General features: G+C 37.4%; 1 protein-coding gene across 1 annotated transcript in view; it reads right to left on the bottom strand.

Moving 5' to 3' along the window:
• The window catches only part of METTL25 (methyltransferase like 25), a 112,066-nt gene that overhangs the window by 93,431 nt on the left and 2,158 nt on the right, over positions 1–16,477 (bottom strand). The window contains exon 2 of the mRNA XM_044979886.1: positions 1,492–1,656. Coding sequence (XP_044835821.1) covers positions 1,492–1,656 — 165 coding nt within the window. The remainder of the gene's footprint in view (positions 1–1,491; positions 1,657–16,477) is intronic.

Here is a 16,477-nt window from a genome sequence, read left to right as displayed (position 1 = left end):
TGCTTAATGCCAAAATTGTGAGCCTTAGGGAAGGAATGGATAGTGCACTTGAAAATGATTGCGGTGAAAGGCAAGTAAAGAAAGGACAATTTATGATCTGTTAAAACAAGATCAATCCAGGGCAAACTCCAGTGCACCTTTCACGCCGCTTTAATTCAATATAAATAACTGCAGTTAATGGACAGACTCCAGACTTATACCAGCGCACCTGAAATCAGACTCTAGCTCAAGTAAAGAAATGGGGAATAAGGAAGATCAGTTCCTTTTGTGGTGTCAATCCTGTCTTTAAGGCTCCAATCCAGCAACACACTTAACCATGTGCTTAACTCTGAGCACAAGAGTATTACCATGTTTTCAAATTATGTTAAGCCCTGATACACTTAAGATGTGCCAAACTTTATGGGTGCAGTAGTAGTAGTCACATGAAAACTAATCTGACTGCTCACATTCTTAACATTAAGCACATATTTTATTTGTAGATATAGACTGTTCTTATATGTCTGATGTTCCTGGGCAATCACAAAGTAGTTACGCAGAATGCCTCAGAACATACATGCTCAAATGAAATTTTAAAGTAAACGCTTCTTTGCCACAGGAATACGTGGTTGAGTGTTCAGCATGGGCTCAGTTAATTAAGGGAGAAAGTCCAACAGGCACTTACGTTCTCTCTCATGTAAATTGTCATAGTGGCCCCAGGTTTGTCAGGGAGGGCAAGGAGAATGTGCAATTTTCCCATACTATATATGAAGTTCCAAAATGAGCAAGACTATATTAAGGAGTGCTAAAAAGTCTTAGCAGATGTCTACTGGGCAGGCTGTAAAGGGATCTTAAATTACTTAATTTTTATTTTCTTTAATTCCCAAATGGTCCTACTACGATAGGGGCTGTACAAACACTTAAAAAGACACAGTTCCAGCCCCCCAAAAAAGATTCACATGCACCATTGTCTGCACCTTCTGGGTTTTCTGTAGAAGTCTCTTATTTGAATACAGACCTAGACCCCCATCAGTATCTGCTAAGGTGAATCCCAGTAACCATGCGGAATCCCATTAATTTGATAAAAATTCAAGGTCCTTGTCTGATTCTTCAGATAGGAGACGAGATAACAGCTTGAGGTGATATAGCTGAAAACCATCCTAGTGAAGTCTTTAACAAGAGCAAAAATACCAATCAAAACTTACTCTCCTCAGGGAGAAACAATAAGCGAATAGAACTAGATGTCTGCCTAAGTACTGAACCATGTCTAATTCCCTTCTGTCTGCCTTCCTAGCTAGTCTCTGCTAAGGCTGAGTCTTAAAAACATCTACAGGCATGGGAGTGCAGGGATGCCTTTTATTCAAATTTCAGGGGAGGAAATCACATAAATCTGTGCACTGGAGTAAGTAGCTAATAATAAAAGTAAATTGAGCAGTAAAGCAAGAGACTCATCTAACCTTAGCCACCACAGCGTCTGCTGAGAATTTTTGTAAGATAAAATAAATTCCAATATACCACATCTTTCGTGTTGCTTTCCACTCAGTGCTCCAAGCATCTGATCTAATGGGGTACACACTTCAAGGCTTGGCAAGGAATGGTATTTAGCAGCGAGAGCAAAGAACTGCACGTTGACCAGCTTCTGAGAATTTTCACAGAACACGTTGGAAAACTTGCAGTTATCTGTGTGGAAAGTGGAGGGAAAAGTTACATGTTAACAATAATTAACAATGAAATTGCTCTTCTATGCTTGACTGGAGAACAACAAATAACAAACAAGAAGTACAAAAGATTATTAATATTTTACCCTTCAGAGCTGGACAACTCATTACATTTCTTCACATTTACATTTTCCTTATAGAATTTAGGCCAAATTCTGCACTCAGTTACACTAATATAAATCTGGGGGTAAATCCACTCACTTCAGCAGAGCTACTTCAAAGATGGCAGAATTTGGCTAAAGTGTCATCTCTTCTCTCTTGTTTAATCTCTTGCCTGCTGTGAATGCCCTCTCTCTCTCTCTCTCTCTCTCAGCACTGTGTATTACTGGACTCTGAACCCTAATTAAATGTTTTCTTTCCAAGTCGATTCCCAGAGACAACATTTTAATATCAGTGAAGAAATATAATTTACAAACTGTACTGACTTACAATCATTAGATTTATAAACTTTCTCAGCTGCTCTATAACTCTGAATTTCCAGTAAGAAATACATTCTCCCCAAACTCTAGGTATGATTCTAACTTAGGATCCCAATTGTCAATGCACCCGAACAAAGCATTTTGTTCGTTGGCAACATCTAACTCATTCAGAGGAGGGCTGAAAAGGCGACAAATTTTCAAATGATTTTAAAACACGACCTGGAAATAATAACTGACACTGAATTAGAAAATACTGTAGGCTTCAAATTAACCTTTAAAAAAAGAAGTTAAATTATATTTAAACAACAAACAGAATACAGGCAATCTCTCACTGTTTGTTCTGTGTTTGCACATCGCCTCGCACAATGAGATACAGCGCCATGATAATAGAAATAATTGTAATAATAACAAGCTATAAAAGTTGCTCATAGTGATCAATGTCTAGAAACAGAACATCTTGCAAAGAAGACAGACAATAAGCTTCCTTCATGATATAACAATCACTGCTCTGAATATCAGCCTGCAATGATCTGCCCTATGAGTTGTCCCTCTTTTACCTTAAAAAAACTTCACCTCAAGGACTCTATCAGTCAACATATTGAGAATCCAAATGCTGTTACACTCAGCTTTTCTGTGCAGTAAGAAACAACTCTTACATTAGGAAAAGTTATTTATGGCCATTAAAATTCTAATTTTTAAAATAAAAGTACTCTGATATCATTGTTCTAGGTCCTAAAGAATTTTACTATCATTAAAAATATAGCTACTAAAAACTCTAAAGAGTCCTTTTCATACTGTTTTCTATATTTCCCAAGATAATTTATACAGAGAAACACAGAAAAGAGAATATGAAAGGGGGTCTCTAGAGCTTGTAGTAGCTATTGTCTTTTATTTATTTTAACGGTAATAAAACTCTCTACTTAAATGAACGAACGTCAGATCATAGTCCAAATGTACTCCCTTTCCAGTAAAGGTGTATGTGAAGACTCCATTTGGGCTCTGATCCAAGTCCTGTGATATCAGCAATAGTCTTCTCATTGTAAGAGAAAGGCATTGAGTATGTAGGTGCTATGCGATTTTTTCTACTTACCTTCTTCGGAACTGTAGCCCACAAAAGCTTATGCTGAAATAAATTTGTTAGTCTCTAAGGTGCAACAAGTACTCCTGTTCTTTTTGCGGATACAGACTAACACGGCTGCTACTCTGAAACCTGTCAGAATTTGGAAGGTGTGTACTGAACAAGACTGAGAACTACAGGAAAAGAAAGGAGAGCCTCGTTGTTAAGACACTGAATACTGTACTAGAGTTCCTGTGTGATGCTAAGTAAGTCACCTAATCTAAAATTTCACAGATCATAAGTATATGTTCCTTATTTTCTGGGTCTCAGCTTGATACCCTGATTTGCAGAACTGCTGAGCATTCATAATTGTTAATGGGAGCTGTGCTTTGAACATATAGAGTGCTATATTATGCTAAGTACTCTGAAAAAATCAGGTCCTACGTGTCTCAAACTAGGCACCCAAACTGAGTCAAAATGTTGGAGTTTAATCTGTGTCTCAAGTCCTCATCTGTAAAACAGGGACTATGCCAACCCCCTCCTCAGAGTCACTGCGAAGATAAACTGTGAAGAACTCATATATTAGATAGTGACGAGCATCAAAGAAAAGCCCACGAGGAAACTAATAATTCTGTCAAGTAAAGTTTGAATGGTATAGAAAACAAGGCATAGTTCCACGCTTAACAAGAAGAAGAAACAAAAAATTGATAACTGCTCATTCAATGAGCACCATTCAGCCTGTGCGCTGAATGAGGTAGGGGTCCTGAGGAAAAAAATATATGTGATCGTGAAATTAAGGACTGTACTATAAATTCAGGATATGATTTAGTCAAGGTAACGGATTCCGTTACTTTACTAGACCTCCATGACTTCTTTGGTTTCAGCTGTCAGTAGCTATAACTGGGGCTGTGCCCCCCTCCACCCTCTGCCGTGGCCGGAGCTGTGTGCCCTACCTACACGGCTGGGGCTGTTCCTCAGGTCCGCCGCAGCTGCACCCAGGACCGGATGCCCCCCGCCGTGGCTGTGCGTGGATGCCACTGGGCCTGTGCCCACCCCCTGTGGTGATGGGGCTCAGGCTGTCAGTCCACCCACCTCTCGCAGCGGGGCGCAGGCTCTCAGTCTCCTCAATGGAGCTCCAGCTGTCACTTCTCCCCTAACTCCTCCCTCCTTGGTTATTTTTAGTGAAAGTCACAGACAGTCATGGCTCTCAGGAATTTTTGTTTAGTGCCCACGACCTTTTACTAAAAATAACCGTGACAAAATCTTAACCTTAACTATAAATTATACACACAAGAAGGTCAAATTAAGGTTTTGCAGGCTACCTTAATTTTGGCATTTTCTAACTTCTGAGTGCTTATCTTTGCAAATTTAAGAAACTTCCTTTAATGTAATGGGTTGTATGTGTAATTATATATAGATTCCAACAGTATTCCTCATGAGAAGTTCGTTACAAAGGGACATAAACAAAAGTGCTAAGCAGAAAAATGTACCTAACTTTCTTGATAGTTTCATGATGAACTGCTTATTTTCAAGATTTTAAGCAAATATTTTCCCCATACCCATTATCAGTCATTAATTAACGTTTGTACAGCACTTTGAAATTGTAACATGCTAAATAAATGTTAATTATCATTATAACTAAAAGTTATATTATAAAAAATAAATCTGTATCATTTTAATAGAAGTTGCATAGTAAACAGCACAAGCACTACAATAAGGGTGAGCATATATGCAGTTTTGTGAACATGTGCCTAGAAGTCTTTAGTCCGTTTTACAACATTAGCCGCAAAAAATAGAATTTTGAACAAATCTAATATAATCTATCAAATTCAAGAGACAAAAGCTTTAAAGAAAAACTTCAATTATTTGTTATAATCCTTTTATTTTAGATTAGACAAATATCTTTTAATAAAAGGCCAGATTTTGCTACTCTTCTCTCACCCTGAACAGTACCTTAATCTGGACTCAAATGCCATAACCTTTGAGAAAAGGAAAACACATAGTTGTGCTGCCCCTGGAGTTTACTGGAAGGCAGACTGTGAATCTGAAACTCAAACTGCCTTAGGGCTTCCCACTCGGTCTCATGGGTAATGCTGGCACCAGGTTTATACCTGGCACAGCATTCTTCCCCTGGCACCCAGGGATAGCCACCCTGACCTGCTCCACTCACCTGTACAAGGAGAGGATGTAGCATTCCTTCAGAGGCCATTCTCCTTACTGAACTCCTACTCACACTCTGTAAGCCCCCTTACTTCCTTGCATGACCGCACAAGTCATGCCACAATTTGATCCACTGAAAGCAGTCCAATTGATTTCAATAGCTTTACTTGTGGAGCAAGGTACTCCCAAGACATGACTACAGGTGGCAATATGTGGCCCTAGTAAGAATAAATATTTTGACAGGCTATACTCAGACTATCCACTTTTAAATTGTTTCAGTAGCTGTCCTTATAATTTTTATTCTTTATTTTTCTACTTCAAAATTGAAAAGTGTTTTTAGCATTACATAAATGACTGTGCTCGTTTTGTATTATTGAGGTAAATCAGTGATCCAATCATTTGCAAATAAAAAAACTTTATGCAAGATGCTGATATAGTCTGAAACAAGAAAACAGGAACACGAACATATAGAAATACTGAAACAATGTAAGGAAGAATGCCAAAGGTTCATTTAAAAAAAATAAAAAGTAAATGCAAGTTGGTTTTTTTTATTACAGGAAGAAGGAGAAATTAGATTTGTGCATTCTGAAATCACAGAGGGGAAATAAAGTCTCTTTCTGATACCTTCAAATCAAACAAAACAGGACAATCTAATATCAGAAAGGTGAAGTAATCAAACACTTGTTTGCAATGTAATGGATGACTCCTTTACTTCAAAGCTTAGGGAATTATAAAAGGAGCTGGATACCTAAGCACAGACATTCTTCTGCTGAGAAGATGTGCTGGGTGTTCTGACAAGGAGAAACAGTCACAGCTTGAGCTATTGCAGAACTAATACATTTATGCTATGTAAAATCTGCAACTATTGTGTAATTAACTTTAGGCCCAGCATGAAAATACTTTTGCACAGCAACAAGAGCAGCCATGTATTACCTAACAATCCTTTTGTTTGGTTCCTCACTGTTTTGCAAAATGTCAGTAAATTCTTACTTTAATCTTAACTAAATTGGTTTTATTGTTAAAACTGGAGTAGTTACGGTAACTGCTGGAACAAGATAGCAATCTGTACTCAAGGGATGCACAGAAAGATGGACAAGGGCATGAAGGAGGCTTGGATCTTCCTTTCTGAGCCAGGCCACAGAAGGATTAGTGGCACCAGAAGTTGGCTCAAGCGGTTTATATGACCAGGAAGCATCAAACACTACACTCACAGATACTCTTAAAACATCATTTTGATCATTCCTCTGTGATAAGAATGAAAACATTCATAAACATAGTGTTCAGTATAATAGAGATTCAGCTACAAATGAAAATTTGTATCAGTGTGTTAGACTGAGTGCTACTACACAGTACATCATAAATCTACTAGTACAGTATTTACTTTCACTGTGAAATTCCCCAATAACAGTTATTTCATATTTTACAAAATAAAACACTTTTATATTAAAAAAAAATCAAATGTAATTTCTAGGGCCGTCAAGCAATTACAAAAATTAACTGTGATTAATTGCATGATTAAAAAAATTAATCACGCGATTAATCACGCTGTTAAACAATAACAGAATACCATTTATTTAAATATTTTTGGATGTTTTCTACATTTTCAAATATATTGATTTCAGTTACAATACAGAATACAAAATGTACTTTAGATTATTTTTTATTACAAATATTTGCACTGTAAAAAACAAAAGAAATAGTGAGAGGTTTCAGAGTAGCAGCCATGTTAATCTGTAATTCCCCCATTACAAATACTGTAGTGAAATCTCTTTATCATTAAATTTGAACTTAAAAATGTAGAATTATGTACAAAAAAACCTGCATTCAAAAATAAAACAATGTAAAACTTTAGAGTCTACAAGTCCACTCAGTCCTACTTCATGTTCAGCCAATTGCTCCAACAACTTTGTTTACATTTGAAGGAGATAATGCTACCTGCTTCTTGTTTCCAATGTCACCTGAAAGTGAGAACAGGCATTCACATGGCTCCGGAATCACAAGATTCATATTGCCCTCCATGCTTCAACCACCATTCCAGAGGACATGCGTTCATGATGATTATATGTTCTGCTCGATAACAATCCAAAACAGTGCGGATCAATGCATGTTCATTTTCATCATCTGACTCAGATGCCACCAGCGGAAGATTGATTTTCTTTTTTGGTGGTTCAGGTTCTATAGTTTCCGCATTGGAGTGTTGCTGTTTTAAGATATCTGAAAGCATTCTCCACACCTCATCCCTCTCAGATTTTGGAAGACACTTCAGATTCTTAAACCTTGGGTCAAGTGTTTAATCTATTTTTAGATATCTCACATTAGTACCTTCTTTGCATTTTGTCAAATTTGCAGTGAAAGCGTTTTTAAAATGAGCAACATGTGCTGGATCAACATCCGAGACTGCTATAACATGAAACATATGGCAAAATGTGGGTAAATCAGAGCAGGAGGCATACAATTCTCCTCCCCAAGGAGCTCAGTCACAAATTTAATTAACACATTATTTTTTTAATGAGCATCATCAGGATGGAAGCATGTCCTCTGGAATGGTGGCCGAAGCATGAAGGGGCATACGAATGTTTAGCATATCTGGCACGTAAATACCTTGCAATGCCAGCTACAAAAGTCCCGTGTGAACGTTTGTTCTCACTTGCAGGTGACATTTTAAGTAAGAAGTGGGCAGCATTACCACCTGTAAATGTATACAAACTTGTTTGTCTTAGTAGTTGGTTGAAAAAGAAGTAGGACTGAGTGGACTTGTAGGTGCTAAAGTTTTACATTATTTTTTTCTGAAAAAAAATCTACAGTTGTAAATTGCACTTTCACAACAAACAGACAGCCCTTCAGTACTTGTATGAGGTGAATTGAAAAACACTGTTTATTTTGTTTATCATTTTACAGTGCAAATATTTGTAATTGAAGTCAATATATTTTAAAATGTAGAAAAGCATCCAAAATATTTAATACATTTCAACTGAAATTCCATTGTTTAACATTGTAATTAATCACAATCCATTTTTTTATCGCGATTAATATTTTTTAGTTAATCGCGAGTAAACTACAATTAATTGACAGCCCTAGTAATTTCTCTCCACTTTCTCTCTACACTGCTGGCCAGAAAAAATCAGCTGTGGGTTTGTTTCAAGGAGTGAAACTATACATGATTCTTTTTGTTTCCTTATCAACATTACTGAATAAAAAAATGTATTTTTAAAAGTTTAACTTACTTTCAATTCCCTGGGACAGAATTCCATGAAATTCACTCAAATCCACAAAATAAGTATAGCCAAAAGAAATAAAAATTGCATAGAAATCCTTAGGTTTGATACAGTACAGACAACTCACTAATCTATCAAGCAAGAGACCCAGATTAAAGGTCGGGGGAGTCAACAACCAAGGCTACAGGCCAGCAATTGTTGGGAGTATGACAGAGATTGAGTATTAAATCTCAAACTGCAGAGGGATTTCTCTACTAGCCAGCTGTTCATCGGTGTTGCCAAGAGGAAAAAAACAACAACCTGATTTTCCTGTCGGGGAAGAGGTGTTCCAATTTTGTTTCACAGGCATTATGATGTTTTAAGTGGTACAGCATAGTTGTTACTACTTTTTATTGTAAAACTTGTGAAAATTCCAATCCAATCTAATATTATGTATATAAATTTATAAACATAAATATAAATTTATTTAGCATAGAATTAAATTTCTTGCAGACTAACCAACATCCAGTAAATTTCCTTTCAGCATTTTTATAAACCTGGCATATACAATCATGAGTTATAAAGACAAGGATTACAAGAATTATAGTCTTTTTTAAAAATTACTACACTAAAAAATTTCTTTGGTTCAGGGCAATCATAAGAAACCCTTTTCCAACACAATTTATTTCTCCCATTCATTTGTATATAATCATCCAAAATTAACTAAGCACTTTTTTTAAAATATAGATTTTAAAGTCTTTAGGCTATATTTTAAAATACTTCTTTAGCATATGTAAAATGAATAAAAAACAGATATGAATGAACTTTCATTTCAATAACTTTTATATATATATGCTGAAAACATATTTTGGTTTCTGAGTGATTCCTTCCTCAACATCTGGCTAGATAGAGGTATTCCTGAGAGGTTCTTATCTTTTAAATATACTGGTTTCTAACATCAATAAATAAAATTAAAACTTGGGGAAAATATGTCCTTTGTCATTACAATGGTACTGTTACTCTTTCCTCCCCTCAAACAGGAATAATAGCATAGTTTTGGAAAATATTTCACTATAATGAATCTATGAAAACAAGAAACTCTTGTTAACTATGGATGTATGCATTTCTTTAACAATGTGATGGGAAAGATTACACAGACTAAAACACATCTGTATTATTATCTTAAACCAAGCATTAGTGACTGAAACATTTTTGTTCTTTCTATTAAGGGCAATTCAGCTGTTGATGAAGATTAGATGAAATATTTGCATTTAATCTGGGGAAGTGAAAACAATTGCAAGTTATCTATAAACAAATAAAGTAAATATATATTGCCCACTTACGCTCAGTGACCTATTTTGTATAGGTTAGTCTGGTTTATTTCATAGTAATATGTGAAAGCTGTAAATAAATAACTCCAATGTATTGGAAATGCATGCAATGAGCTCATTAAAGGATTATCTGTAAAATAGTCATGTCCTTATTGTGCCAACGTTAACCTCAAATAGAACTTGTTAAATTGTTAAATGGATCCAACTATCCATTTCTGCATCATTCTTACTTAATTAGGTAAAACTATTTGCAAAAAAAAGGCTTTTCCACGAATATAGGAATACCAAAATACAGCACTCCTTCTGATATCTGCTTTTGTATTGTTAAAGGTATGTTTACAAGTATTCACTGAAATAAAAGGAATTAAGAGACTGTAATATTACTTAACTTCATTGAATTCTATTATATCACTAAATAATATGTTGCAGGACAGCACACAAATATTTAGATCATCATGTAATATTAGCATGCTATCATCTGTATACATAATCCTAACAATTTAAATGGTTATTTAGCTAGCAGCTAAAAAAACCAAAACCCAATTATATCAAAGACAGCTCAATTGTTTCCTCAAAGTACAGAATTGTAGTGCATGTTGTTTGGAAATGTCACAAAGGCAGGAATTTCTCAAGGCATTTTAACTTTAAGATTGCCCACCACATGAAATCTAGTATGTCCATTAACCAGTCAGCTCATGCACCTGTAACTAGGTCTTCAGGCAAACAATAAACGTGCCAAAAAGTTAAAATTATACCATGAATATTTGAGCAATTTACAGCATAAAAATTCAAAATAAATGGTTACAGACTTTTTAGAAAATCTATCTCTAACTTTACAGTCATCTAAATCAGTAGTTCCCAACCAGGGGTCCAAGTAAGTTTCAGGGCAGCCTCCAAGCAGGGCCAGCATTAGACTTGCTGTGACCCAAGGCAGAAAGCCGAAGTACCACTGCATGAGGCTGAAGCCCAGGTCCCTGAGCCCCATCACCCCGGGTTGAAGCTGAAGCCTGAGCAATGTCACTTCATGGGGGTCCCTGTGGCATGGGGCCCCAAGCAATTGTCCTGTTTGCTACCCCCTAATGCCGCCCTGGCTTTTATATGCAGAAAATCAGTTATTGCAGCACAGGTGGGCTGTGGAATTTTTATAGACTGTTGGGGGAGGGAGGGGCTCAGAAGGAAAAAGGTTGAGAACCCCTGATCTAAATCATGGCTAGATAAATGAGATGTAACTTAGTAAATGCCAGATCTTAGGTGCATGAAAAATTGAGTAGGAATTCTCTCTGTCTAAAACTGGATCTGAATTTATGTAAGCCACATGAAATGAGGGTTATAACCTTTATACACTCCTTATATGAAAATCTGATCTATATGGAAATTACATGGGAATGTTCTTGGAATCAGTTAATAGAAGAAATCACCCTCCTGTATTAAGCAATATTAAGCACTTGGCATCCATATGACAATTCAAAATATTGCACAAAATAATTGTTTTGTGCCAGTTTTCAAAAAAACAACCTTTTACTTTGTAGAAATATTTGAATTGTTATTAGCAATCTTTACTTGGTGTAGAGAATCCATTTTTCTTAATCCACTCTCAATGTTGCCTTTACATTTCATTTAGTGTCCCCTTATTATAAGACAACTTAAATAAAAACAGTGGTTGCCTGAATGGTTTTCTACATGCCATTAATCTTATACAATTTCGAGATTCTGTATGTATAATCAGACCTGAACTTCTCATTAACTCTTAGGAGGTGAAGGTCTTGCCATATGTAATGGGAAACCTAATTTTATCCAGATTTGCAGTAATGTATTTTGGATATATAACCTCGATGTCACATTCCTTTGAGCACTGAAAGTATATCCGTTCCCTGAACCAGTACCTCTATAAGTTACAGTATTTTATGCATCATAACTTCAGTCTTTTTTTCCAAACTAAATAAGCATAGTCTTTTAAACCTCTCATAATACTGAATAGCTACTATACATACCTTCAATCATTTTCATTTCTCTTCTCCATTTGCTTTTTCTATTTGTCCTGGGTTTTGAAATAATATGACCAATACTTAACACATTATTCAAATTGAAACGAACCATCTATTTAAATAAATGCATTACCATATTTTCTGTTTTCTTCTCCATACAACCTTTTATTCACTTAAAAAAACCAAAACAGATACACATTTCACAGATATCTTCACTGAGAAATCCACAATGATGCCTGTATCTTGTACAGTAACTCCATGCTTAACGTTGTAGTTATGTTCCTGAAAAATGCAACTTTAAGCAAAACTATGTTAAACTCATCCAATTTCCCCATAAGAATTCATGTAAATAGGGATAGTTAGGTTCCAGGGATATTTTTTTCACCAGACAAAAGACTTTATTATATATATATATATATACATACACACAGTATAAGTTTTAAACAAACAATTTAATACTGTACACAGCAATGATGATTGTGAAGCTTGGCTGAGATGGTAAAGTCAGAGGGTGGAAGAGGGTGGGATATTTCCCAGGGAATGCCTTACTGCTAAATGATGAACAAGCACTCAGCTGAGCCCTCAAGGGTTAACACATTGTTGTTAATGTAGCCTCACACTCTACAAGGCAGCACAAATGGAGGGAGAGGAGAAAGCATGGCAGATAGAGACAGAGACACACAACCTGTGTGTGTGTAAGAGCAAGAGATGCGCATTGCCCCTTTAAGTACGCTGACCCCGCTCTTAAGTACATTTCCTTTTTAAGTAGATCAGCAAGTTGAGACATCAGCTGCTGCTAGCAAGCTCCCTCTGTCCTGAGCCCTGCTGTGTCCCCTCTCGCTCTATGGAGGTTGGGTAAGGGGGGGGGGTAGGAGCATGGGGGAAGGGGGACACCCTGACATTAGCCCCCCTACGGAACAGCAAGCAGGAGGCTCCCAGGAGCAGCTCCAAGGCAGAGGGCAGGAGCAGCACATGGCAGCGGGGGGAGGGACAGCTGAACGGACGGCAACTGATAGCCTGCTGGGCGGCTGCTGCACAGGGAACTTAGGGGAGCGGCGAGCTAATAGGGGGGCTGCTGGTCCACCTTGGCTCCAAGCCCCCACCAGTTAGCTCCAACGGGCTGTTCTTTCTGCAAGCAGTGGACAAAGCAGGCAGCTGCCAAACAGCGTTATAAGGGAGCACTGCGCAACTTTAAACAAGCATGTTCTCTAACTGATTAGCAATGTAACAACGAAACAACATTAAGTGAGGCGCTACCGTACTTGAGAACTTGGCACTGGGCATGCCTATTTTAAATTGTTCCTTTCAATGCATAATTGTCTACAACTTAATCAACTACTTTTTTAGACTCAAATGGAGTTCCTCATAGTCCTCCCTAACCTTAAATAATTTTGAATCATCGGCATATATGACCACATAGCTATTACCTCATTTTTCAGATTGTTGATATGTTGAACAGCAGCACTGGTCTCAGTATTGACGCCCAAGCTGCTTTTCTCCCTGCTACAATTCCATCTCCTTCATTTGGCTTTTCCATCTCTCTCTGAGATGCCATTATTTATTGTTTTCTGGTTCCTTCTCAGTTTCTCATCTTGAATGTCTGGCTCTCTTTCTTCTGTCTTCTCACTCTTATATTTTTATTATAATGACTAATTAGACCTCACTGCTTCTTGCATCTTTTCATTAACCTGCTTGTTTGATTCCTCTCTTTGGACTGATTCCCCCACGCACTCTCTTGACCAGATCATTACCAAACATTTTCTGCTCATTTCTTAGCATTCAAGAGTTTTAAAAGAATTCCATCAGGAGCACTCAGAACTATTAAAGTTGACATTTAACAATCTTGGAATACTTGGGAAGTCTCAGGAGGCTGGAAATAAAAGTAATGCACCAATATTTAGAAAGGGTAAATGGAATGATCCAGGTAACTACAGGCCAATTAGATTGACACCGATCCCAGAGAAAATCATGGAAAGGATGATACAGGATGCAATCAGTAAAGAATTAAATGATAAAATAATTCCAATCAACAATGGTTTTACAGAAAATAGGTGTTGTCAACTAAACTTATTTTTTTTTATGAGAGCGCCAGTTTAGTTTAAAAAGGTAACTGTGTTGACATTATTTATTTAGATTTGTATACGGCTTGTTACTTACTACTGCACACCATTATGATAAAAAGTTATAATCATTGTAGCATATTAAATGGATTAATAACTGGCTTACTGATAGATCTCAAACAGTAATTGCAAATGGGGAATCATCATAAAACTAGGGCATTTTTTGTGGGATCCCACTAGGATCTGCTCCTGACTCAATCTGTTCCTAGCCTACTATCTTTATCAGTGAGCTGGAAGAAAACATAAAATCACTGGTGAAGTTTTTCAGAGGACACAAAAATTGGTGGATGGTACATAATGATAAGGATGGATAATAGTTATACAGAACAACCCAGATCACATTGTAAACTGGGCTAATTTGAACAACATGTGTTTTAACATAGCTAATGCAACATCATACATGTAGGAGTCAAAAATACAGGGCACACTATAATATGGGAAACTATATTGGAAAGCAGTGACGATCGGGATTAGTGTGAGCTAACAGAGTGAATACTATCCTTGAATGTATAAGCAGAGGAATACTGAGTAGACGTAAGAATATGTTATTACCATTGTATATGGCATTAGTGAGACCACTATAGGAATACTATGTCCCGTTCTGGTTCACACTTTGAAGTGTCCACACTTCGAAAAGGATGTTGACGAATTAGAAAGGGTTCAGAAAAAGCTACAAAAATGGTTCTAGGTCTGGAAAACCTGTCTTGCAGTGAGAGATTAAAGAAGCACAATCGATTTAGTTTAACAAAGAGAAGGAAAATTAAGAGGTGACTTAATCACAGTCTAGGATCACAGTTTATATGGGGGAAGATTGCTGGCAGTAAAAGGCTCTTTAATCAAGCAAAGGAAAGTGTAACAAAATTTGGTGGGCTGGAAGAAGTAGAAAAAATAGATTAGAAATAAGGGACAATTTATTTATTTATTTATTTTTTACACACTGAGGGTAATTAATAATTGGAACAATTTAGCAAGAATTGTGGTAGATTCTCCATCACTTTAAGTCTTTGAATCAAGATGATATGTCTTTCAAAAAGACATGCTCTAACTCAACTAGAAGTTCTGGTCTTCATGAAGAAATTACCAAGTGAAATTCTGTGGCCTATGTTATGCTGTGATGGGGCATTTGACCCACACTGGACAATAAAGGATTAATAGAGTCCTAGGGAGGTTGCAGCCAATAGGAGAGGGGCTGTGAGGAGGGGCAAATCAGGGCCCAGCAGGCCCATATATAAAGAGCTTCAGGGCAGAGCATCAGTAGTACAGCTTAGTACAGGCAGGAACCCACGGAGAAGAGAAGGAGCTCTGGACAGGCGGCTAAGACTGAGGGGGATGCTGTGGCCATGGGGAAATGGCCAAGGGAAAGGCAGCGATAGTAAAGGTGCAGCAGGAGGCTGCGATCCACAGGGACTGTAGGTTGGAATCTGGAGTAGTGGGTGGGCCTGTGTCCCCCCACCCAATATGAATGGCAGGACAACTGACAGCAGTCACCACTGGGGAAGTGACAAGACAACTAGTCTCTGCAGTTGCCACTAGGAAAGTGGCTGGACAGTCACTGATGAAATGCAAATGCATTGGGGGTGTTCATATGCCAAGTTTACGATTTGAAGACCAACATTACTCTACATTGGTGGACTTTTTTCAAGAAGCAGACAAATGGAGAAAAATTGCCACTGACAATGGGTGCATTTTTACCTGCTATCAGGAGGGGAAATTATCAAGCAATGGAATGGCTCAGGGATAATCAAGCACATCCAATACTACTCTATCGGACACGTATGGGTCCTGGAGGATGGACTGATCACACCAGTTATCTGTGAAATATCACGTACTCCCGAATGAATCCTTCAGTTAATCAAACGGTCGTGTGCAAAGACCAGATGCTCATCACCCTGCAAACATATGGCCAGCAGCCTGTCTCATACAGAATTGTGCAAGTGTGGTGTGGACAAGGATTAATGTGACAGTGTGTCTAGGAGTGGTGCCAGAGATGGAGACAACAATAATGATTACTTTGTTGAATGTTTCCAGTCCTACATGTCAAGGCTAACTTCCCAAGGATTATGAAAGATCAGTGCCTTTTTTTTATGTAAGCAATGCATCATTGTTTCAAAGTATAATTTACAAAAAAAACATGATTTTTAAACGTTTTCTCTAATATAGATCTACACAATTGTTTTAGGTTTGTTGTGTTTAGTACCATTGTGTTTGTGTGGAAAAAGGGCTTTTGACTGATACCCAACTCAGCCCATTTCCAATGACACTGTATTATCAAAATTTCCACCAACTAAAGGACCCGGAGCTGGAGGGGCAGGTAGACCTGGGCAGTGAGTCCCCATGCCATGCTCCAGAGGATGATGCCATTGAAATTATGAGTCTGTAGGTTTTTATGAATCAAATGACACCTCCCTGACCCTTCTGCCACTAACTTGCCCACAGAATGAGACTTTAAAACATTATGCTCCCAGACGATGTACTGCTGCTGCTCTTAACTTTGCTAAGTATAAACAGAAAGAAGTT

Source organism: Mauremys mutica, chromosome 1 (assembly GCF_020497125.1).
Source record: "Mauremys mutica isolate MM-2020 ecotype Southern chromosome 1, ASM2049712v1, whole genome shotgun sequence".
Taxonomy (NCBI): Eukaryota; Metazoa; Chordata; order Testudines; family Geoemydidae; genus Mauremys; species Mauremys mutica.
The sequence above is the reverse complement of the archived record's forward strand: the minus strand, read 5'-3'. Positions and strand labels throughout refer to the sequence as shown.